Here is a 22,312-nt window from a genome sequence, read left to right on the forward strand (position 1 = left end):
CCTGTAATTCCATTTTCAGGAAACATTTGTAAATATTGGCTGGTACTATTTACTAGGTTTTGGAACAGAGCAATTTTGCTTTTCAAACTGTTTTAGATTTAATTGGGTTATTGTATTGGGTCTGTGTGGCAAGGTTTTGGTAGCGGGGGGGCTACAGGGGTGGCTTCTGTGAGAAGCTGCTAGAAGCTTCCCCTATGTCCGACAGAGCCAAGGCCAGCCGGCTCCGAGACGGACCCACCGCTGGCCAAGGCTGAGCCCATCAGTGACGGTGGTAGCACCTCTGTGATAACATATTTAAGAAGGGAAAATAAAAGTTGTTGGGGCACAGAAACTGCAGCCAGAGAGAGGAGTGAGAACACGTGAGAGAAACAACCCCGCAGACCCCCAGGTCAGTGCAGAAGGAGGGGAGGAGATGCTCCAGGCGCCGGAGCAGAGATTCCCCTGCAGCCCGTGGGGAAGACCATGGTGAGGCAGGCTGTCCCCCTGCAGCCCAGGGAGGTCCACGGGGGAGCAGATCTCCACCTGCAGCCGGGGGAGGACTCCACGCCGGAGCAGGGAACGAGTGATGAGTCCTGCCTCTGAGGAGGAAGGAGCAGCAGAGACAACGTGTGATGAACTAACCCCAACGCCCATTCCCCGTCCCCCTGCACCTCTGGCGGGGGGGTAGGTAGAGAATTCGGGAGTGAAGCTGTGCCTGGGAAGAAGGGAGGGGTGGGGGGAAAGCGTTTCAAGATTTGGGTTTATTTCTCATTACCCTACTCTGGTTTGATTGGTAATAAGTTAATTTTCCCCAAGTTGAGTCTGTTTTGCTCGTGACAGTAATTGGTGAGTGATCCCTCCCTCCCTGTCCTTATCTCGACCCACGAACCTTTTGTTATATTTTCACTCCCCTGTCCACTTGAGGAAGGAGAGTGATAGAGCAGCTTTGGTGGGCACCTGATGTCCACCCAGGGTCAACCCACCACAGTTATATCAGGAGTTGGAGTATTTGTCACTCCGTTTCTTGCTGACTTCCTCCTGCGTGCACACTTAATGTGCTGAAGTAGTGATGGCCAGAGTTTCACCTTTTGTCCCTCTCTCCTAGTCTAACTCTTGTAAAGTTGGTGAGAAATTAAGTTGGTTTCCTTATTATGCTTACGCATTGCTGAGTCCCACAACACCCTTTGCACATGATCAAACTGGAAAGAAGTGGAGCAGGGTTAGCGTTAAATAATATTCCCTGGGAGTGGACTACTTTTTTTTTTTTTTTTAATAGCTCCATTCTGCTTTTCCTTCCTTCCCCCAACTCTGCTGACTCAGCCATGTTTATTGCAACGTTTCTGAAGAGACAATTCTTTTCCCTCTTGAATTACGAACAATATATTTTTAAAGAAACTCCTATTTAAAGGAATTATTTCTTCTCCCTTCATGCAACTACTTCATTTAACTACATGCAAGTTACTGACAAAATGCATCATTTTTTTGCACTCTGATCAGTTTGAAATGTTTGTGCTTGATATTTACACCACTGTGAATTGAGTGGGAAGTTACAGTTTCTGATTCCGGGTCTCTGCGTACCTGGTGGTGGCGTTGGTGCTTTTGGCAACGTGTCTGCTGCTAACAGCAGGTTCTGAAATAACCAGGGCAGGTATTAAACTGTCACCTTATGGAGTGCCCAGGTTATCTGGTGATAACCGCTACTTCTCTCTTGCTTTATGAGCTTCTGCCAACATTTCTGACACATTCTCTTGCATTGCTTAAAAGTGAATAAGAGGCCGAAAGTATATGATGGAACATTTTCTTCCTATAGAGAGATTGTTCCAAAGGGACTTGCTGATGTGGCAGATGTCTGAATACCTGGGTTTCCTGTGCTGAGCTATTGCAATATTCCTCATTCTTGCCTGTCCTGTAGTTGTAGGTTGAATTCTTAGAGTTCTGGTTTGAGCAGGACTTTGGTACTAGAGAATTGCAATGCACTGTTATGAGGCTGGATGTAAAATAACCTGTGTTTGCAGTCCTCTTGTTGAATCATTCAAGTTCTCTACCTTACAAGTTTTGTATTGGTAATACACTTAGACAGTGACAGAGCAGATATGCAGACTCTTGCTGTCCTAGCTTTGCTGCTCTGATGATCTCTCTACTTTTTACATCAATGGAAAAAGGAGAGAAGGGAGAATAATTGATATCTGAGCTGCTGGGTGACTGCAGGGAGCACAGCAGGCCTGCGGGAGCAGAGGAAGAAGTGGTACATGTGGCTAATCTGACCAGCTGGGGCTCTGTTTCTCACCTGGTTTTTGAATGGGTAGCATTAAGAAAGAGAGTTTACAATGCAAAGGGTCATGTTTCTGCGGGGCTTTCAGCCGATACCTATTCACTGTTTTATGCCTCTGTTTCAGGAAGCTCCGAGCCACACTGGATGAGTACACCACCAGAGTGGGGCAGCAGGCCATCGTTCTGTGCATCTCGCCCTCCAAACCCAATCCTGTCTTTAAAGTATTTGGTGCTGCACCCTTGGAGAACGTGGTAGGTGTTTCTAGGAAAAACTACATAATAAATTGCTCACCTTTTCTGCAGGTTTCATTCTGCTCCAGGCAGCCTTGCAAACCTAGTAGTGATCTGAAGGTCATGTTTAAAACCCTGGAAACAGGAGTTCAGGTTGTATGGACGTGAGGGTAGCACTGAGGTCCTGTCTTCTCTGCATGAATGGTTGCCTAGCACATCTCACCAGGTTTGAATACCCTGGATTAAAAATCAGAGGGAGCAGGTAGTGATGATGTGTTTGAACTCAGCTTGGCTGTCAGTGCTTGCACCTTATTGCAGACCAGACAGTAAATGGAGCAGATCCTGACCGTAACCCTTGCCTCAGAACTTTTCTGTTAATTCCATAAATAATTCCACTTGCCAGTGTTACTTGATGTTTCATCATCAGCTCTTCAATGCAGCCAAGTCTTCGGGGCCAGTGGGTATTTTTTCTTGCCAGCTGTGGCATTGTTTGCTTCTTCTGTTCTGCAGCACCTTGGGGAAGGTGACTGGCCCTGCATCCTTGCCCTCACCTCTCCTGGTGCTCCTTACCTTGTTTACCTGAGCTTAACGATTCCCCACAGGTACGCAAGTACAAGAGCATGATTCTGGAAGACCTGGAGTCCGCACTAGCGGAGCATGCTCCTGCGCCTCAAGAGGTTAACTCGGAGTTGCCGCCCCTCACCATTGATGGCATTCCCGTCTCAGTGGACAAGATGACCCAGGTAAGCAGCCAGACATGGCAGAACCAGAGAGAGAGAGATTTGGCATCTTTAAGTCACATCCTGTTATTTTTGCAGTGGAGCTTATGTCTACACCTCCAGGGGATGCATTTGATCGCCTCTTTCCCGTGGGACTGTAACAGCTCAGATAGTAGTTAGATGTGAAGCTTTGTTATTGGTGCTTATTTTCTACATGAAACAGTAGAAATGCAGGTAAGGACTATTGCTCAGCTGCTGGGACCATTCCCCTTTGAGCTGTTTTTGTCACCTCCCATAAACTATGAACAGGGAGAATATTTGTTCTGCACTTCACAGTGATTTTTAGGCACTGAGGTCAGGAAGGTTGCTTGTGCTGTACCGTTTTGGCTTATGCTCCTTGGACATTTCTTGTGTGCTCTAGCTCATTCCCTCCTTACTTTTCTGCTGTGGATTGAAGCAGAGGGGACCTTACCAATGGTTTAACTTCAGATCAGACCCTGAGTGAGATACTTCTGATGGAGACAGGGAGTCATCTGCCCTAAGCATGTGGGGGACTCCCTTTCTCTCCAGGTCCAGCCCTTTGCTGACTTCTTTATTGCTAGGAGAAAGTGGAGGGGACCCCCCAGGGAAGCTTCCTTGGTGTGGGAGGGTTCCTCTGTAGGGAAATCTCCTTCCCCTGGGGTACAGGACCTGAATGCAGGTGAGTGTGTTTTGCAGGAGGTTCTGGATGCACTCAGTCTGATGCACCACAACAAATTTTAAATGCTGAAAGCCAGTTTCTTCAGAGGGAGTAGCAAGATGGAAAAGTTGGAGGCTTTAGGCAACATACAAAGAGGCGTTCTAGTAGAGCAAAGATGTGTGGATTTCCTCTGTGCTCTGCAGAAAGATCACTTTCTGGTCAAAACACCATTTCTGTTACTTAGGTGTAATCAGACAAGCTCACACTTCTAATAAAATTTTACAAAGAAATCTACTGTGCCTTGGCTGGTAACAAATTGTGTTCCTAAGCCATGACAACATAAGACAAAACTTAGTTGCTAGATTTTTAAGCCACTGTGAAAGGTAGTATCTCCAAGAGCTGTTCACAGGCAGCTTTTGTTTTGTATAATTAACATGTTGTTTCCCATGGAAATGGGAAAGTAAAAAATTGAAACATTTTACTTTTAAAGTAAAATGAGACCACCAAAAGAACAAAGGTGTGTAGCTCTGAGTTCATTTGTATTGGCAAACAAAATGCTTGTGTTTATCTGACTTCTTTATGGCCTCATCATTGTACTAATTAAGCTGAGTAACAGCAAGAGGAGCATCTAGGGCTTAAAACAAGGAGACATCTATGTGGAGGTTTGCTTGGGCAGAGGGAGGCCATCCTAGCACAGTGCAAATAGTGAAGCTGGAGGTGCCTGTACCCACAGCGCGTGGGCTCTGAGGAAGGAACAAAGACAATAAGCTGTTGCTGGTTGAGTGCTGGAAAGAAATGAGAGAGAGAGAGAGAAGTGAGTGTGGATGAATGAGATCAGGATGTGAGGTTGTTGCAATCCAGTAATACATCTGAGAAACTTCTCTGGTTTGCAGTGCGCAGAATATGTGCACATATAAAAGGGTCAATAAAAAGATCTATCAACTGTTTGGCTGTTAATGTTGCACGTGCCATCAAAGCAGCAATAAAAGTGACAAGCTCTCACTTCAGAGAAGCCTTCAGCTGGATTTATAATGGATATTGTTTATTATTTGTGATAGAGTTGGAAATTAAATATTTTAACATCAAAGGTGGCTGAAGTATTTTCTGCTTCTATTTTATGGATAAAATACTAATATCCATAGAATTCTATGGATAAAATACTAATACTTTTCATGTTAAGCTAAAAATAAAGCTGAAGATTTTTTTTCTTCCAAACATGACACGGCCTTGGTCTTCAGGAAACCTTGCACAAAGATTTGGCCAAGCCAAGTTGCCCCTGGGGTTTCATTGCTCTGCATTGCCACATGTGAAGCAGCTCTCCAGGCCGAGGCACTAGCTGCTGGCAAGGCTGGTTTTTTTTTACCCCCACATGCAACACTCCTGTGTTCCCAGGCTTCTTGTGGCTCTGTTAAATGAGAAACCGTTTTTCTTCTCCATGTTCTGCAGGGCCTTTGGTCAGCAAGCATGCAAACTGCTGATGCAACAGCATAGCAACGTAGAGCCTCTTATTTCAAGTCCTCTCGTGCTGCATTATGGTAAAACAAGTATCTTGTTACGAGTAGCCCTTGTCTTTTTAGTGCAATGTGGTAACTCAAAACAGCTTTGTGAAGAAGGTTTCTCCTGAGCTGTGGACAGAGTCCACACTCTTTGTGCCCCGTTTGGCTAACCATTGCTGTCCCAGTTAGCCCAGCCACTGTGGTGTGCGTGCATGTTGTGGGCGCCCAGTGCTGCGCTGCCTCAGTTTCCCTGCATATCATATAGGGATGATGTTTTGTAAATGTCTTTAAAAAATGTTTGAGATCTTTGAATAGCTGCAGGCTACTTGAGGGCAGAGCACTAGAATCCTGGGTAGATTTTCACAACCAGCAGGTATTTCTTCTTGTAAAATTTTCAAAGACTAAGATGCTGCATTTGGTGCTCTTGTGGTTTAAGCCCAGCCAGCAACTAAGCACTACGCAGCCATTCTATCACTGCCCCCCTCACCCAGTGGGATAGGGGAGAGAATTGTGGAAAAAAAAAGTAAAAGTTGTGGGTTGAGATAAGAATAGTTTAATAGGACAGAAAGGAAGACAATAATAATGATAATAACAATAATAAAATGGCAATAATAATAATAAAAGAATTTGAATATACAAAACAAGTGATGCACAATGCAATTGCTCACCACTTGCTGACCAATGCCCAGTTAGTCCCTGAGCAGTGATGCCCCCCAGGCCAGGTCCCCCCAGTTTATATACTGGGCATGATGTCACATGGTATGGAATACCCCTTTGGCCAGTTTGGGTCAGCTGTCCTGGCTGTGTCCCCTCCCAACTTCTTGGGCCCCTCCAGCCTTCTTGCTGGCTGGACATGAGAAGCTGAAGAATCCTTGACTTAGGCTAAACACGACTCAGCAACAACTGAAAACATCAGTGTGTTATCAACATTCTTCTCATACTAAATCCAAAACATAACACTATACCAGCTACTAGAAAGAAAATTAACTCTGTCCCACATGAAACCAGGACAGGTGCTTAGGAGATGATTTTGTTGCTGAAAGCATCCAGCTGCTATATAGTTTTTGCCAAACTTGTGGGCAAACTTTAAATAGAAGCAAAACACAGAGATGCTGAATATGATGAGGACACCATGCTGTCTTTTTTTTTTGCCACAGTTGCAATTTGAAATACATTTGTTTGAGAGAGTAGATGATAACTCTGACTCCCACATTGCTGCAACCTGTTGAACTGCTAGAGATGCCATCGTTGTTTTGTAGGAACCTTGATTCCCAGAGCTGCCAATATAGTTCTTTGTATTTGCTAACAAGAAATGAGCTTTTTCAACTAAGTTGCACAAAGCCCTATGGAAAACCGAAGTATTTATAAATATAAATTGGGCAGCACAATTAAGAGGTGTGTTGCAGGGAGTGGAAAAACAAGGCCTCTGCTTTCAACAGCTGCAGATGTCAGCAGGCAGGTGGTAGAGGCCTTAGCTCCTCAACGAAGAGATGAAAATAACTCTCCTTTTAATTGCTCTGCTTCCCTGGTGGTCTTGAGGGAAATAAAGCCTTTACTAGGCTGAGCAAAGATGCTTCTAGAAACTTGCAAATGGAGAGCGTCACCCACCTCGGCTGTGCAGAAAAAAAAGGTACTGCAGCGGGGCTCTTACCCTGCAGCCATTACACAGAGAAACCTCATTGCTTTACAGACTTTGGCTACGTTGACACTATACGTCAGAGCTGAGTTTGCCCCTAAACCTGTTCTCGGTTGCTCACTGATATGATTAAGGAGTAAGATTGGGTAATGCTGAGGTCGATGCTTCAGTCAGCTCTCACCAAGGTCACTAGAATTTGTTTATGCTTTTCTGAACAGGTGATTTGTTGTTTAATCTGACTTTTTTTTTTAACTTAATATGCCCCTATGATTTGCAGTCTGCTTATACAAGCCAACAAAGTTTATCTGGGCCTCTCAAAAATCGTGACATGTGTTTGCATACTGGCCTGCAAAAAGCTTTATCAGAAACAGCAGATATCTTTATGTACGTGACAGTTTGTATGTAGGAGAAGCCAAGCACCGAAAGACGGTAACTAAACTCAGTTTGCGGCTGTCAGATCCTCTCCATGGAGGGGCAGGGACAATCCTGCAGTGCTGGACACCACCACCCAGGTGTGAGTCTTGCTGGTGCTCCCTTCTGGTCCACATCAGAGGTGTGGTATGGGGACAGCCTGCATTTCTGCTCTCCCAGCAGGTTGTTGGCATGTGGCGGAGGGAGCATCCTTGTTTTGCAGTGGAGGCACCCCAGAGTTAGGAATTGGGTCCCCCATGCAGCTGAGCTCTGGCACTGGATGGTTGTTCCAGCAGTGAGAAAGGTAGTGAGTCCTGCAAGGTACTGGATGCAGGGAAGAGTGTATACTCTGAGCTGTCATGCAGGCAGTTGCCTGCTTTTACAGCACGTAAGCTCAGAGCCTGCATCGTGCCTCGTTTCCAGCAAGAACAAGCAGTCGTGTCCAGTGCTCAGTTCTCCAAACTCTGCTAGGAGGTGGTGATCCTGAGATGGACAGCCTGGTCCCCAGGTGTGCCCCTCTGAAACATTAGAACTACTCTGCTCACTCCTTCTTATGACTTGACCATGGTTTCAGAGTGGAAGGGAAGAAAGATTTGCATAAAGAGTAAATCTGTGAGCAGACACTTCCATCAGGAGACCCATAGCACCTCCTGCTTTTTGCACTGATGACCAGGTTGTTAATTTTGGGTTCGATTCCTGTGACCAGGCGTAAACTACTGCATCTGCTGAGGGCCATTGCTTCTTGTTGAGGACACCCAGGCTGACCCTGCACCTCGTCTTTGCTGTGATGAATTTATGACAGCAGCAAGCCCACTCATCCTGCCTGCCAGAAAGCACCCAGCAGTGAGACCTCGCAGAGTTCAGTCAGGGCCATGCAGGTTTTCATAGCAGGAAATTCATGGTGACAGATTGGTTGCTGCCTTGATAGATGCCTGGCTTTCTAATCTGAATGTTTAAACATTAATTGGAACTTCTAAACTTAAAGAACATTTAGTCTAAAATTGGCTGTTGCAGAAATAAGGGCCAGTGAACAAAACACCTGCGTGCTTTTCTGCAATTGCTGCTTTGCCCTCTTCCACTCTGAGGTGCAGCCAAGGTCCTGCATGGACTCAATTTGCTTTTCCCAGGTGCTGCTTTTTGGAGATCCTGAGGCTCAGCTGTGGGAACGGGTAGAAAATTCCCAACACGGGTTTCGCTCTCTTCTAGAAACCACTTTCCTTAGCAGGGCATAAACCTTAAGGCTGGAGCATTGCTGGGTGCTCTGCACACAGGACAACTTGTTGTTTCCAGCACTGGAGTGCAGTTGTCCGTGCTTTGGGCCATTGTAAATAGTAGAATCAGGATTAGGTCGCTACCAGTAACACTTGAGTTTTAACATTAAACTTAGAAGACACTCACTCTGTGTACCAAAGGATGTCAAAGAAACGTTTCTTATAGTTTCTCTCAAACCCTCCATACTAGAGATTATATGAGCCCTTTCCAGAGCTGTCAACTGTGCATACTGGAGTGTGCTGCTGTCTTTTTTTAGCAGAGGTTTGATTTTCAGGTGGTTCGTGGATGGAGTCAGCAGAATGCGTGGCTCTTGCAGATGAAGCAGTTGCACCGGTTCCTCCCAGCTGTGCCCTGAGAGATGCGGGGTCTTTGTCTCAGTGCCACAGCCTGTGTCAGAGCCCTGCGAGCTGCCTGGGTGAGGTCTCGTTATGGCACTAATTAGAGAAGTCCTCACGCTGGAGCAGGTTGTAACGCCACTGCTGATTGTCTCCCTGGCGGATTAAAAGCAAACCCTCCTTAACAAGTGACTTGAGTAGCTTGAGCCACTGAACTCCCTAGGACCAGTAATTAATCCATCTGGTAACAAGGAGCGTGGCCTGCACACAGCAGTTCTGGGAAGGAGCTTTTAACTGTTTTTGCACCAGGCAACTCAATGCCATTAGCAGGTTTATCTGAATAAACGAGACCTTATCTGGGGAACCTGAAGCATGTCAGGGTGACTGTTTGCCCTGCAGTGGAAGATGTGTCATGGACAGGTTTGGCCTGGGCTGGGAAAAAGGGCACCAAAGTGTTTTTGTGTCTCCATTTATAATTCAGGGTTTTGGTACGGCTTCTCTGAGATGGCTCAGGATGTCCATGGACTGGAGGAACTGAAACGCAGCTGCTTCTCTGAGCAGGGATGATTCTTCTAGGATGTGCAGCAGATATGCTATATATGGACCCACGAGTATACTGGATTTTTATTGCCTTTGAAGTTCCTAGGCACTGCTGCAAGCTGTATGCAATGTAATAAATCATGCATACAAAGAAATTGCTTTCTTTTTACCAAAACACAGTTCAATTTTTCTATTTAACTGTGTAAGCTAAGGCCCACGTTACATCTTCCAATTGGGCTCTGGCTTTGAAGAGCAGTCCTGTATCTGAAAAGAGCCTCTGTAGATCCCACCGCATTTAGCAGTGTGCTTAGGGGCTTTAGGCTTTTTGCAGAGACCACAGGGACAATCTGCAGTCTCCTGTTCCTCTGAAGCATTCCTCCCTTCCTCTATCTGACAGATGTTGGAGAGGACTTTAGTACATACTCCCTATACTAACATGGAAAAGGCAGCTTGTAAATGAGTTGATTTACAGCTTGGAGCCAATGGATACAAAATCCAGACTAGAACCTTGATGTCATTCAAGCAGGATCGTGGCTGGGAGGAATGGACACTCTTATGGCAGAAGATCCTCTGTGAGCTGACCCATGTCTCTGCTAGCTGGGACCACATCGTGGCTGTGGCAGCAACCGATGCTGGCTCCGGCATGCTCTTCTATGGCTGTGCCCCAGAGCCCTGAACATGCAGGCATCTCGGGGTTGTAAGGTGGCCCAAGGACTCCCAGTGTACTGTCACAAGCTCAAATAACTTGCTATTAAAGTTATGAAGGGATTCAGGGAGGTGTTCTTCAATGCAGCTATTTAGCTTTAAGTTAACATGGTTTTCTCTGATGTATGTGGTCGTGAGCACTCCTTCTCTTCTTGCTCTGTTTCTGCAGCTGAACCAGCCTTTTCCTGAGGCTCCAGGCAGTCCCCAGTACAAAACCCAAATGTGTCATAAAACCCTGTGTGAGTTTTGTATTATCTTTGATAACGCTAAGGATATTACTTGCTCTTGGTGACGTCTGCTTGATTTGCTTTGCAAGTCTATTTTTAAGGTATTGTCTCCTGATGGTAAAGGCAGTCACTAGTTGACCAATTCTTGTGGGTGCTAAGGAGAAGTAAAATCAGGTTGAAAGGTGTCCCCACCCCGGCAAAAGTTAAAAGTAGGTTCAGAAAATTTGTCCAGTGTGCGTTATGTTCTGCAGGGGTGGAGAAGTGTATGTGTGAGATTGTGTTTTTTGCATTCGAGCAGCTCACTGAAGCTTCATTCTCTTTGCAGCATCTCTGTAAAATGTCGCCAGCTCATGTCTGAATTCCTGTCACCGTGGGGACATCAAATGTGTTTTTTTATTGTGTTATTCTGATTTTTTTTTTCTTTTTTCTCCCTTTCAGGTTAGCTAGCTCCCTTCACGGTAGTGTTTGAACCATGAAGTGTGTTAATACAGTGTGTGTTTGTGCCTTGTTGTTGTAATTGGCTGACTTTATTTTGTTTCCACTCTTCCACATGCTACTAAGCTGAATCTTGGGAGAAGATGGTGAAATATTTGTCCATCTTCCTTAAGCATTCAGGCCTCTTCCAGTTGATGGTTCCAACAACCATGGAAGTTAAATGTAATAACTTTGTACTATGCACCTCAAAACTACCAGAGATACGAGTTCCTAAAAAAACTCTCAAGCCCCTTATGTGGTTTGTTCCAGGCACAGCTGCGAGCTTTCATCCCTGAGATGCTGAAGTATTCCACAGGTCGTGGGAAACCAGGCTGGGGCAAGGAAAGCTGCAAGCCCATCTGGTGGCCTGAGGACATTCCCTGGGCCAACGTTCGCAGTGATGTCCGCACAGAGGAACAGAAGCAGCGGGTGTGTATCTCCCTCCTATGTCTGTTTGCCTTCAAACTGAGCGCAGGGGCTTGCAAGCAGTTTTTGTGGGAATAGTTTTCCCCTTGAGTGACAGAACAAACTACGACATCAGCCCTTCCTTGACTTCATGTCAGACATTCAGCCTGGGAGAGCAATGAGGTGAGAGACGTGTAACCTTCAGTCTGCTCTGTCCTTGCTGGCGTTGTGTGACAAGCAGGCATTTGAGCCACATCTCTTTCTGCAACGGGTGCCCTTTTTGCTAGCTGCAGAACCTGCTCACCTCTGTGGCCTTACGAAGCAGCCTACCCAGCCTAAGACAAATCTACTCTGCAAGTATGCAGGTCATTTACCACAGAGTCTGTATAACAGCCTCTTGAAGTCCTTGAAGGGATACTGTCCCATCCTGAGCAGCAGGGACCTTTGTACTTAAAGGGATGCAGTCAAGGATGTACAGTGGAGCCAGGAAAAAAAGAGAGAACTGGGTGAAAAGGTCTTGGGTATCAGGTATGGCCATGGATCTGGTATGCAGATGATGTTTCTACCAACCTGTCACAAAGATAATCAAAGAAAGCTACCAGGCTGTTCAAGGGGCAGGACTTGTGCAGGCTGGTGTAGGTCTGGTTGGATGGGGAGGGATGCCTTGTGAGGCTGGAAATGGTGCTGTGGCAGTTGGTGCTTTCCTAGGTAGGGCTGGTTTTCTACTTGTTGGCCCCAATCTCTTAGTTAGAATTCCTTGAAAGCTGGCGAAACAGATTTCATTGAGAAGCTTCTCTTTCCCTTGGCCAGATGAGCTCGTTCTGTATCAGTACACAGCAATGCAATAGCTCTCCAGGGTCATTTCTGAGTCTTGGGGAAAGGAAGGGATGAGGAGAGAGGGATTAGATATTGGGGTGTTTTGTTTGTTTAAGAATTTGTTGAAAATGACCCAATAAAACCCAGTAAAGATAAGCATGCAAATCACAGCAGTAGCAACACTGCAGTGGTTCAGAAAACTTTTACACTGACTCTTCACTCTTTTTCATTCTGCTGGTAGGTGTCATGGACCCAAGCTTTGCGGACTATCGTGAAGAACTGCTACAAGCAGCATGGGCGTGAAGACCTGCTCTACGCGTTTGAGGATCAGCAGACACAGCAGCAGACTACAACCACACATAGTATAGCGCACCTGGTGCCGTCACAGACAGTGGTACAAACCTTCAGTAACCCTGATGGCACCGTGTCCCTCATCCAGGTGAGTGAAACCCTCCAGCTTTCCATTTCCAGCACGGCTGATTCAGGACTGAGTTGCCTGCGTCAGGGAGGTGGTTAAGAGCAAACTCCTTTTGGTAGCTTAACTTGTCCTTCAAGAATTTTGTCTTTATCTGTATGTCTTAGCCCACAGGCTTGTTAACCCAATGCTCCCACCCAAAGAAGCAGTCTCATCCTCTCTCTTCCCCACTCCCATCCCTTGTTCTCCTGTTATGGCAGTACAAGCATTTCTGCAGCTATTTGGTCAAGCGATTCAGGGATCTGACCTGGATTTAACAAACCCATTTACAAACAAATACATTTCATCATGTGGCCACACAACGCCTGTGATGGCAATGGGATGGAGTGATGGGAGGAGAGGTGGTGGGACTGCCTTTCTTTAATGGCATGAAACGTATCTTAATCTACAGCACTAGGTATTTCTGTGCCCCCTGTTCTTCATCTTACACCTGAAGTGTAATACATATAATTACACACACCGAGTATATATTTATCCTCATGATGCCTCTTGCAGTAAGGATGCCTCTTACACCATTTTACAGAGCAGGCAGAAGGGTTCAGGCAGTGGCTCAGCAGTGCTGCTGTTTTCCCTGTATTCCCTGTGTGGGGAGGCAGGTTCTGACAGCTCAGGCTGTGGACAATTTAAGCGCTCTCTTGAAACTTCCCAAGAGCTCCTCATGGGTGTGAGATTTCAACCTCAGTTTTCCCTGTGCCCCTGCCTCCAAACCACCACCACCCTCTCATACATAATTAACCCAGAGGTTTGTCCCTCTTAAGCATCACGTTTTTAGTGAAGTCTCAAACATAATTTTCTGTTGGCTGTTCTTATCTCGCAACCATCAAGATAAAAATGTGGTGTGGGGGTTTGTTTTGGATTTGTTTGGTGGTTCTATTTTTTTTTTTTTTTTTTTTTTTTCAAATGAAAGCTTTTCAGTGATTGTTACAGCTTTCTGTTTCCCCCACCAAAGCCCAGCAGACTGGCCAAGCTGGTTCTGTTTGCTCACCTGCTAACGTACATTATGCCTTTGACTAGTGTTCTTTTAGGTGCCGGGCACATGAGATCCCATTGACTTTCTGGCATTTATAGGTTTAATTCTCCTTAGAAACAAAGCTGCACATCTCCCTGCCTTTGTCTTTTCCCACCTGTTAAATGGGAAAAAGGTAATTTCTAAATGCAATGGGGTATTGAGGATGAGCTAATGTTTGCCAAGTGCCTGGAGACGAGAGACCCAGTGAATGGTAAGCAAGGAGTGTTATAAATGAGGGCTGATGTGCAGGGTGTTCAGATACAGGACTACTCGGTGGTTTTTTAAGTGACTTCCATTCCACAGGAGAAGCGTGTTGGTTCCACCTGCACACCACGGTCATACCTGGGAATTGCAGCAGTGTCCCACAGCTGCTTTTTATGAAGCTGGGAGAATAGTGAGGACTCTGTCTCCTATGTGAACATAGGGGACAGCACAAGGGCTGTGCAAAACTTGCTTCTGGACCATATCCTCTCTGGAAGCTGCCATAGATTAACATGGGTCTAGCATATGATTTCCTCGCCCAGCCCTTCGAGACAGCTCTGTATTTTCTGTGAGCTCTGCAATTTCTATTATTCTCTGCAGATACAATGCTTTTTAATCTGAGAGCGTTTGAGTGTCCCTTTGCCTGAATTATGTGGACATTTTCCTGCAATAACAAATGTGTTCAGCTGCATTTTGTTGACTTCCATAGGTTGGCACTGGTGCTACAGTTGCCACGCTGGCCGATGCCTCAGAGTTGCCTACCACAGTTACCGTCGCACAAGTCAATTATTCTGCAGTGACTGATGGAGAGGTAAGGATTTGGGTCATGTTCATGATGCACAAGCCAGAATTGTCCTATCTGAGCTTCAATAAAGTTAAATGTTTTCTAGAACTAAGTAGTTCACAGAAAACACCAAGCCTTGCTTCCCCACCCTGCAGTGTTAAGTGAGCACGAGACTCTCTAAAATTTTATGTAGAAAGTGCTGAACCGTTGTCATTTTGACTCAGGACTGTACAAATGCAATTATGGTGGAAGCCTCAGTTCTGAATTTCATACATTTATTTTATATCTCCTATAGATTATTTATTTTGTGAGATCTGCTGTAGCAGATAGAGACTTAATGACACACACAAGTACACATTCGTGTATTCATATTGAATAACTGTTTCGCGTGTGCTGTAGGTCCTGGATGCTTTTTTGTCGGTTCAGGGTTAGGAGTGATGCCTGGGATATTTTGAGCCTGTGGTTAGCAAAGGATATTGCATGGCTGTGGGCAAATCCTGTGAGTCTTTGGCCACTGATCTCTGGATGAAATGGGACTGTTCCATTGCTGCAGCTTTTAGGGAGGTTTGCAAGTAAATCCCAGAGAGAGCTGTATAAATGCACCATAGTATAGAGACAACAGGAGATCCTGCAGTTACTGTTCTGTTTACTGTGAAAGTTTCTTCTACTGCTTTACAACTTGGCAAAGTTGCTTCTATTGAGGACTTGATCAGACCATTTCAATCCCAAAATCTGAATACTCAAATTTACATGCATTTATTTTTCCACTTTTTTTTTAAATTGAGTAATAAAGGTTTTTTTGTATGTGTTTAAGGAACATTATGGAGATTTTTTTTAAAGTCATTTTGGTTTTGTGGTTTGTTTTTTGTTTTGTTTTGTTTTTTTACCCTCTTCACCCCCAAACCCACCTTTAAATCAGGCTGCAGGTCTCTTTCTGCCCCTTTGCATGCCAGAATTTCTGGCCGGACAGTCTGTGCGCAGGAGTGGTGAGGTCTGGTCCGCTCTGCTCTGCGTGGATGGGGCTTTCACAGCGACAGGTGGCAGCACAGAACAGCTTTGCTCTGCACCAGACCCTGTCTCCATCTCAGACCCACAGTGAAACAGCCTGGCTCTGGGGCTGTGACCTTGAAGTACTTTGCAGCTGCTTTGAGGGTTTTCAAGAGCCGTTTGTATCTCTTGAGATCTGAAAGAAATTTTTCAAAGGCACAGGTAGAAGTCAAGGGGACACAGGCATCTAATTCCTAATGTGAACGCAATGTCTAAGCGATATCTTGGACAAAACAAACATACAAAAGTAAACTTGCTTTGGGGATGGGTGCTGTTTCTCTGCACAGATAGATCCACAGCCTGCTGGCAGGCTCTCTAGGGACATTTTTGTCCTGCTATCTCTTGCTGTGTAAAGATCTGAGTTAGCTCTGAGTAAATCGATGTGTTTACAGGATGCTGAGCAGCATGGAGCAGGGACGCTTACTAGTATCTCAGCAGTACAACCTTCCTGCTAGTATGGAGAAGGGCCTGGACAGAACCCCTTCTTTTTGACGCCTTACTCCGTCCCTGTTCTGAAACAGCTTAGGCATCTTTGCAGGGCACTGTATGTCACAGTGGAGACCTGCCTTACCGCTCAAATGTGTGTTGCCATGTATTTGAAAAAATGTATGTCTGTTCCTCTTCTGCATGGTGGTGGGAAGGGTGCCTTTCCCAGGTCGGGCTTGCTTCAGTTCAGTTTTGGGGTGGCTAACAGGTACCACAAACTTGATTCGACTCTCTCAAGTTCTCTACCATCTGCAACTTCTTCCTCTCTGGGCACTCAAACCTGGTTGCATCTTTCTTAAAAGATGTTGCCTTTTCTAAAATCAATTTCCTTTCTCCTTTTTGCAATGCACTATCACTGCTTCCTCCCTAATTTGGATCCTTCTGCCCAGGGTCAGCTCTGGGCACAGGAGAATGAAGCAGTTGCCTTGAACGTCAGACGGCTGGGGATGGCTAAAGAGCTACGACGAGTGCCAGCTTTGCTTGTGCCCAAGTGCTGGAAAACCAGATTGGCAGCTGCTGAAGAGTGTGTGATAGCAGATGTGAGTGAGAGCGCGACAGCTTCTCTCTCCCTCTCCATCCTGTGATGGGACTAACCCTTTTCTTGTACAAGGGCAGCAAAATTTACTTGTCCTTTTGTGGGGACCCTTGCACCAGCTCTGCTTCTATGGACTTTTTAGCTTTCTCCATCTTAACAAATTGAGGGCTTTTTTTGTCATCACCTTCTACGGCATTCTTATTTGTGAGTCTCAGCAAGATGGTGAGTGGCCTGAAACATTTATGGGGATGAGAACAGTGATGGGAGGGTGGGGGAAGATCTTCATCTTGCAAAGCAGCCAGTAGGATTTGTCAGCTGATGGGCCTTCATGCTCCACTTCTTTAGTTTTTTTGTTCCAATGCCTATTTCTAGTTCACATCCTGGTGGATTTTGTGGCTGTACACTCATTATCTCATGAGCTGTGAAGTCGCAAATGGAGAAATGTGGGCAAGGTGGAAAATGAGCAACCAAGACTGGGTGAACTTTAAGTAATATGAAACCTATCTACGTAAAGGTCTGAAGTACGGGAGTTGAAAGTACCTGAAATATATGAACAGAGTACTTTCTATCTGCCATCTTCTTTTATTAAGTATATTGCTGCAACACAAAGAGATTCCAAAGTTGGCTCAAACCCATCCAACTTCACAAGTGCTGTACAAATAAATCCTGAATGAGAACATGGGCTGTTCGCCAAAATGACAGAGGATGGGTGCAGCCAAATCGAAACAGTGAGGCAAGCGCAGCCCATTTCCCCTGGGGACGTGATCCACACTGGGGTTCCAGCACCGCAGAAATGAAGCTACTTAATAAACTGCCCAGGCTGGCAGGCAGTGATCCAAGTACAGCAATGATCAACACTGTCCCATTTTGTTGTGGACGTGGCTGGACAAGAGGGATTTGTGGGAGGTTGAGGGGCTTTGCAGATGTTTATGGGGCACACTTTCCATGTCCGTGAGAAAACTAAGGTTCTTGTTTGAAGATTGAACATATGGAGAACAGCAGCTAAAATCATGGGCTGACTAGAGAAACTCACTCATGGCTGATAGAGGGTTGCAGGATCCAGCAACGTTCTGAGGTGGATCCCAGGCTTCCTCTCTTTTTTCCCTGTCTGTCAGAGTCAGAGCATGTGCAGGATTCTGCAAAGACCTCTTGAAACTATTTGGCTTTCATTTTAGGAAGCAACTGTGCATTCATGGGATAAGATCCTATCCTAGGGCCTTTCTTTTTGTTTTTCCCCATAGGTGGAGCAGAACTGGGCAACGCTACAGGGGGGTGAGATGACTATCCAGACGACGCAGGCATCAGAGGCCACGCAGGCGGTGGCATCATTAGCAGAAGCAGCGGTGGCAGCATCTCAGGAGATGCAACAAGGAGCCACTGTTACCATGGCACTCAACAGGTATGGGTGAGAGATGAAGGCTTGAAACATGCGTGCATGACATTTCCTTCTAAGTTTTCACTCTAATGGTGCAAAGACCACTGTGTAAAGTCCTAGTAGAGGCTTTTCCTTAGCAAATTCCTATGTCAGCCCATGTCCAGGTGTCTGCAGGACAGTTTCCTGCAGGACAGTTTCCTGCAGAACAGTTTCCTGATTTCCACTGTAACCATAGAAGAACACTGAGATGGAAATTTCCTGAAAGAGGAAAAGATGGGTAGTAACTGTACCCTCTAAATGATCTTATTTGTACAGCAAGTGTCCAGTTACAGAATTAAGCTTGCTAAGCAAGCAAGAGTCATGATGTGCTAATAGCACCTTTTAAGTATGTTGGTCTGGGTCTCCCTCAGTATTATTAATGGTTTCTTACCAAATGCTAAGGCTGAATTTCCCTGTGGTGTGGCAGTATGGTCTTTCTTTAGAAACCAGAATCTCTTCCAGAGACCAGTGTTCTGGGGGTTTCTCCCAAACGTGTTTCTGAAGTACAAGGTGAATGAGCTGCAATAGTAATGCTGCCTCTTCATCTTGGAACGAGCTTTGTTAGATTTTTAGTTGTACTCAGGTTACCAGGATCTGCAGTGTAGTTCTCTACAGGTTCATGCAGCAGGAAGCAGTGTCTTTGCTCAGCTCTAGTGAGTTGCTGAAGCTTTGCCTGCTGTTCTTAAAAACTGGAAGTGGCTATGGCACACTGCAGCTGTACCCTGAAACACAGCATTGGCCCCAGCAGCATGGGAGGTTTCACACTGCTGAGGTGTAGACAAAATATTTTCTTCATTCAAATCAGGATTCTGGTCTAGAGGCTGTTGACTGAGCAGCTGTGAGTTAGGACAAGGCACAATTCCACACTGCTGATGGTCAGAGTAAAGCTCCAAGACCTTGTTATATACACAAATTACTAAAGCAGTCACCTTGATCTTGGGGGCATTCAACATCTTGGTTCCAAATTGCTGTTGCAGCTGAATCACAACCACACATAGAACTGTTTCTTCTCTTTGTGGTCCAGATTCAGGTCCATCAGATATGTTCTTTTCTGCTACCATATGAGGTTGCTTAAGTAGTTGGGACTTTGCTAATAGTTTCACTGTAAAATTGACTTTTGAAAACAAGTGATCTTTTTAGGACCCTGTAAGAAGAAAAGCTAAAGTAACTAGGCACAGAGTTGCAGGAAAAAGCCCTGTCTCCCAGAATCCAACTTGCAGGATTTGTATCCTGCACATTTCCAGGCAATAGATTTTTCTATGTTTTTTTTTTTTTAAGAAGTTTTTCTGGACTAGAACATCAGTGGGGCTTTGATTTTAATTTCATCCCATCGCTACTACTTTTAGTTCTTAAGGTTGCAATGAGCTGTTCCTTTCCCTGTATTAGCTAAAGAAATTCAGAATCCTTAATAAAAAGAAGTGTTGTTAGAACTAAAGAGAGTTTCCTAGAAAATATGAATGGAAGAACCTTCAACAAATCATTTAGTCTCTACTGTGCATCAAGACAGGATCAGTTGTGTTTATACCCAGGAAAGCCCTGTGATAAGTCTGTTCAAACAGCTTGTAGTTCAGGAGAGATGCGAAGGCTGTGGCAGCATTGCAGTGGGAGTGAGGGGCCTTGTGTTTTATTTCCCAGCTTGTTGTCACCCTCTTTGTCTACTGACCATGGTAGTGCTGGAGACCTTTCTAGGTGACTGTCCTCCAACACCTGTCCATGTGGAAGAGGTGTACTTTTTCCTTTGCCACAACATGCTCCTTGTAGCTTTCAGCTGTAGGACTGCAGTCTTCCCCCTGCCTGTAGAAAGATCTCAGCAAGGCTCTGGTCCTTGAAATCTGGTGGCTCATCCCAGCTCTGGAAACTTTATGCCTAATTTAGCTGAAAGCTGCCATCTCTGAATCTTGTTCCAATGGCTGCTGACGGAGTGCAGAGTCTTTCATAGGCCCACGTAGAGCAGTACATCTGCCAACAGCATGACGTGATGGATGACGCAACCTCTGTCAGGTTTGAGGATGGGAAGTATTAGGCCTTTCTAGTAAAAGAGGACAAAGTGGAGGTGGGTAATTAATTCATTGATTTGGACCAATTAATGTTTGTGGAGCACACTGTAACTGGAAAAAGCTTTTATGCTGCAGATCATTATTATTTTCAGGGATGCAACCGTAACAGATTATTAAAATGCTCAATTCCCCTTGAAAGTTGATTCAACTAAGTGCTGTGTGAAGTCTGGGAAACAGGGTTACACCAGTAAATCCATGCTTACCCCAGGTTTGCTGTGTTGTAGTTGGCCTTCCTGCAGTGTAACTGCCTTTCACGTAGCTGCAGGTTCAGAAGAGAGATTAGCCAAAGGGAGTAAGAAAGCAGAACAAGAAAATGTTCTGGTTCACTAACAGTGTTTAAGAGCTACTCTGAGACAGAGGGGCTATTTAGAAATGAAAATACACCATGAGTGAATACAGTTGGAAAGTGTACAGCATCTAAGGAGGAAATTAGGAAAGAGAAGGAATGAGTGGGAAGTACTTGGAAAATATTTGAGTCAATTGGTCTACCAGAGAATGAGCAGGGCAGTTAAGGAAGAGCATCCTCGGGGAAGCTAAAGAAAATACCTACTTTTTTAGTTCATTAAGGTAAAAAATGGTAGGAGATTCAGCTGCAGGAAGGAGGTGGCTTTGGAATAATTTTGTGACTAGCAGTAGGTCACCAGAAGTGGCTAATAGTCATCCAACAGGTCTGGAGAAATCTGGACAGCTGCTGAAGGATGCTCACAGCACTCTGACTGGGCAACCAAATGGCAAATAAAATACAATATCAACAAATGCTAAGTGATACACATACGAAGAAATATCTCCTGTATATACACAATAAGGAACTGTATGCTACCAGTTACCATTCAGAAAGCATTCAGAGGACTATCCTCCAGGAACAGTTTGTCACTGCTGAGCAGATACTGTCAAAACAGTAAGTTGAATATTAGGAATTATAGGGAAAGCCATAGAGAACAAGCCCAGATTAGGCCCCTGGACTAACTCATGGTGTGTCTACAGCTTGAATAGTGTGAGAAATGGTCACCCCCCTCAAACAGATGTCTTACATTAGAAAAAGTCTGGAAAAGACAAGAGTGATCAGAAGCCAGGAAGAGCCCTTGCACAGTAAATGGACTATAGCTTTTCAGCTTGGGAAAGAGTTCACTAGAAGTCTATGAAATCATGAGGAAAATGAAACGGGAGCAGTTATTTTCTGTTTCTCACAGTATCAGACTTAAAGGCTGCTCAGCCAGACTGAGGCAATAGTTTTCAGACTACCAGAATGCAATTTTTCTTCACACAGCATCTAATTAAATGTGGAACTCATTGCTACAGGATGTTGTGGAAACAAAAAGTATAAAAGGGTTTCAAAGGGGATTAGACAAATCAAACCTGATGGTCCAGATGCAGTCTCTGATGTAGGAAATCAATACACTGCCGACCGTCGGAAGCTGAGAGGGTGTAGGAAGGGAAGGATCATGCACACTGCTTCCTAAATATCTGATACTGGCTGTTCTCACAGTTGCTACACAAGAAGGACCTTTGGTCTGACCTCATTCGTATGAAGAAATATAAGAATACTGTGCTAAGCTACTGATCACTCATTAAAAAGAATTATTAAACCACTTGGCTGGGGAGAAATACTCCATCTTTGGTAAATACAGAGCTACTGATGTGATCCTGGTAATGGTAAACCTCTGGGCCTGTTTCAGTACAAGGTGAACTGGCTGATCAGTAATGAAGGGTAGAGCTCTAAAATCTGTAGAGACCAAGACCCAAAAGAATGAGTTTTTTACCAGAAACTTACTCAGATTGTCCAAAAGCTTTTAGTAAAGTCCCAAGCAACAGGATGCAAAGGTAAGAAGGCAGGATGCTCTGACTAAGAGATCTGCAAGCTGAAAAAAGCCAGTGGAAGCACCTTCTTCCCATGTATTTCTCCTCCAGTGCAGATTTTCTGCTCTGGATAACTTCATCTGGGCCCAGTAAGATTCCTCCTTTCTGCATTTGTTCTCTTGACATGCAATGCCTGGTTACAATGGATGCTACTGGAGTGGAGTTATGTGGTTTTTTGGTCTTCCTAATTCTTCTTTCTCCTTTCCTGTGCCCACAGTGAAGCAGCTGCTCATGCAGTAGCCACGCTTGCTGAAGCCACTCTTCAAGGTGGAGGACAAATTGTGCTATCTGGCGAAACTGCAGCAGCAGTAGGAGCACTTACTGGAGTCCAAGATGCCAATGGTAAGGCTGCCAGAAAGTTTTTACTTTGTTTTTTTTCCTTTGCTCTTAGCTAGGGTTTTTTCCTCTCTTCCACTTGAAATGTCAAGTTTTCACTAGTAGAATAGTTCTGCCTCATTGCAGATAGTCAC

At 45.0% G+C, this 22,312-nt stretch overlaps 1 protein-coding gene across 1 annotated transcript in view; it reads left to right on the forward strand.

The window, feature by feature from the left end:
- Positions 1 to 22,312, forward strand: part of NRF1 (nuclear respiratory factor 1) — a 72,862-nt gene that overhangs the window by 23,167 nt on the left and 27,383 nt on the right. Inside the window, exons 4-10 of the mRNA XM_069801481.1 lie at positions 2,376 to 2,502; positions 3,084 to 3,224; positions 11,246 to 11,404; positions 12,438 to 12,635; positions 14,372 to 14,473; positions 17,756 to 17,913; positions 22,060 to 22,184. Of these exons, the coding sequence (XP_069657582.1) occupies positions 2,376 to 2,502; positions 3,084 to 3,224; positions 11,246 to 11,404; positions 12,438 to 12,635; positions 14,372 to 14,473; positions 17,756 to 17,913; positions 22,060 to 22,184 (1,010 nt within the window). The remainder of the gene's footprint in view (positions 1 to 2,375; positions 2,503 to 3,083; positions 3,225 to 11,245; positions 11,405 to 12,437; positions 12,636 to 14,371; positions 14,474 to 17,755; positions 17,914 to 22,059; positions 22,185 to 22,312) is intronic.

This window comes from Haliaeetus albicilla, chromosome 14 (genome assembly GCF_947461875.1).
Source record: "Haliaeetus albicilla chromosome 14, bHalAlb1.1, whole genome shotgun sequence".
Classification (NCBI taxonomy): Eukaryota; Metazoa; Chordata; class Aves; order Accipitriformes; family Accipitridae; genus Haliaeetus; species Haliaeetus albicilla.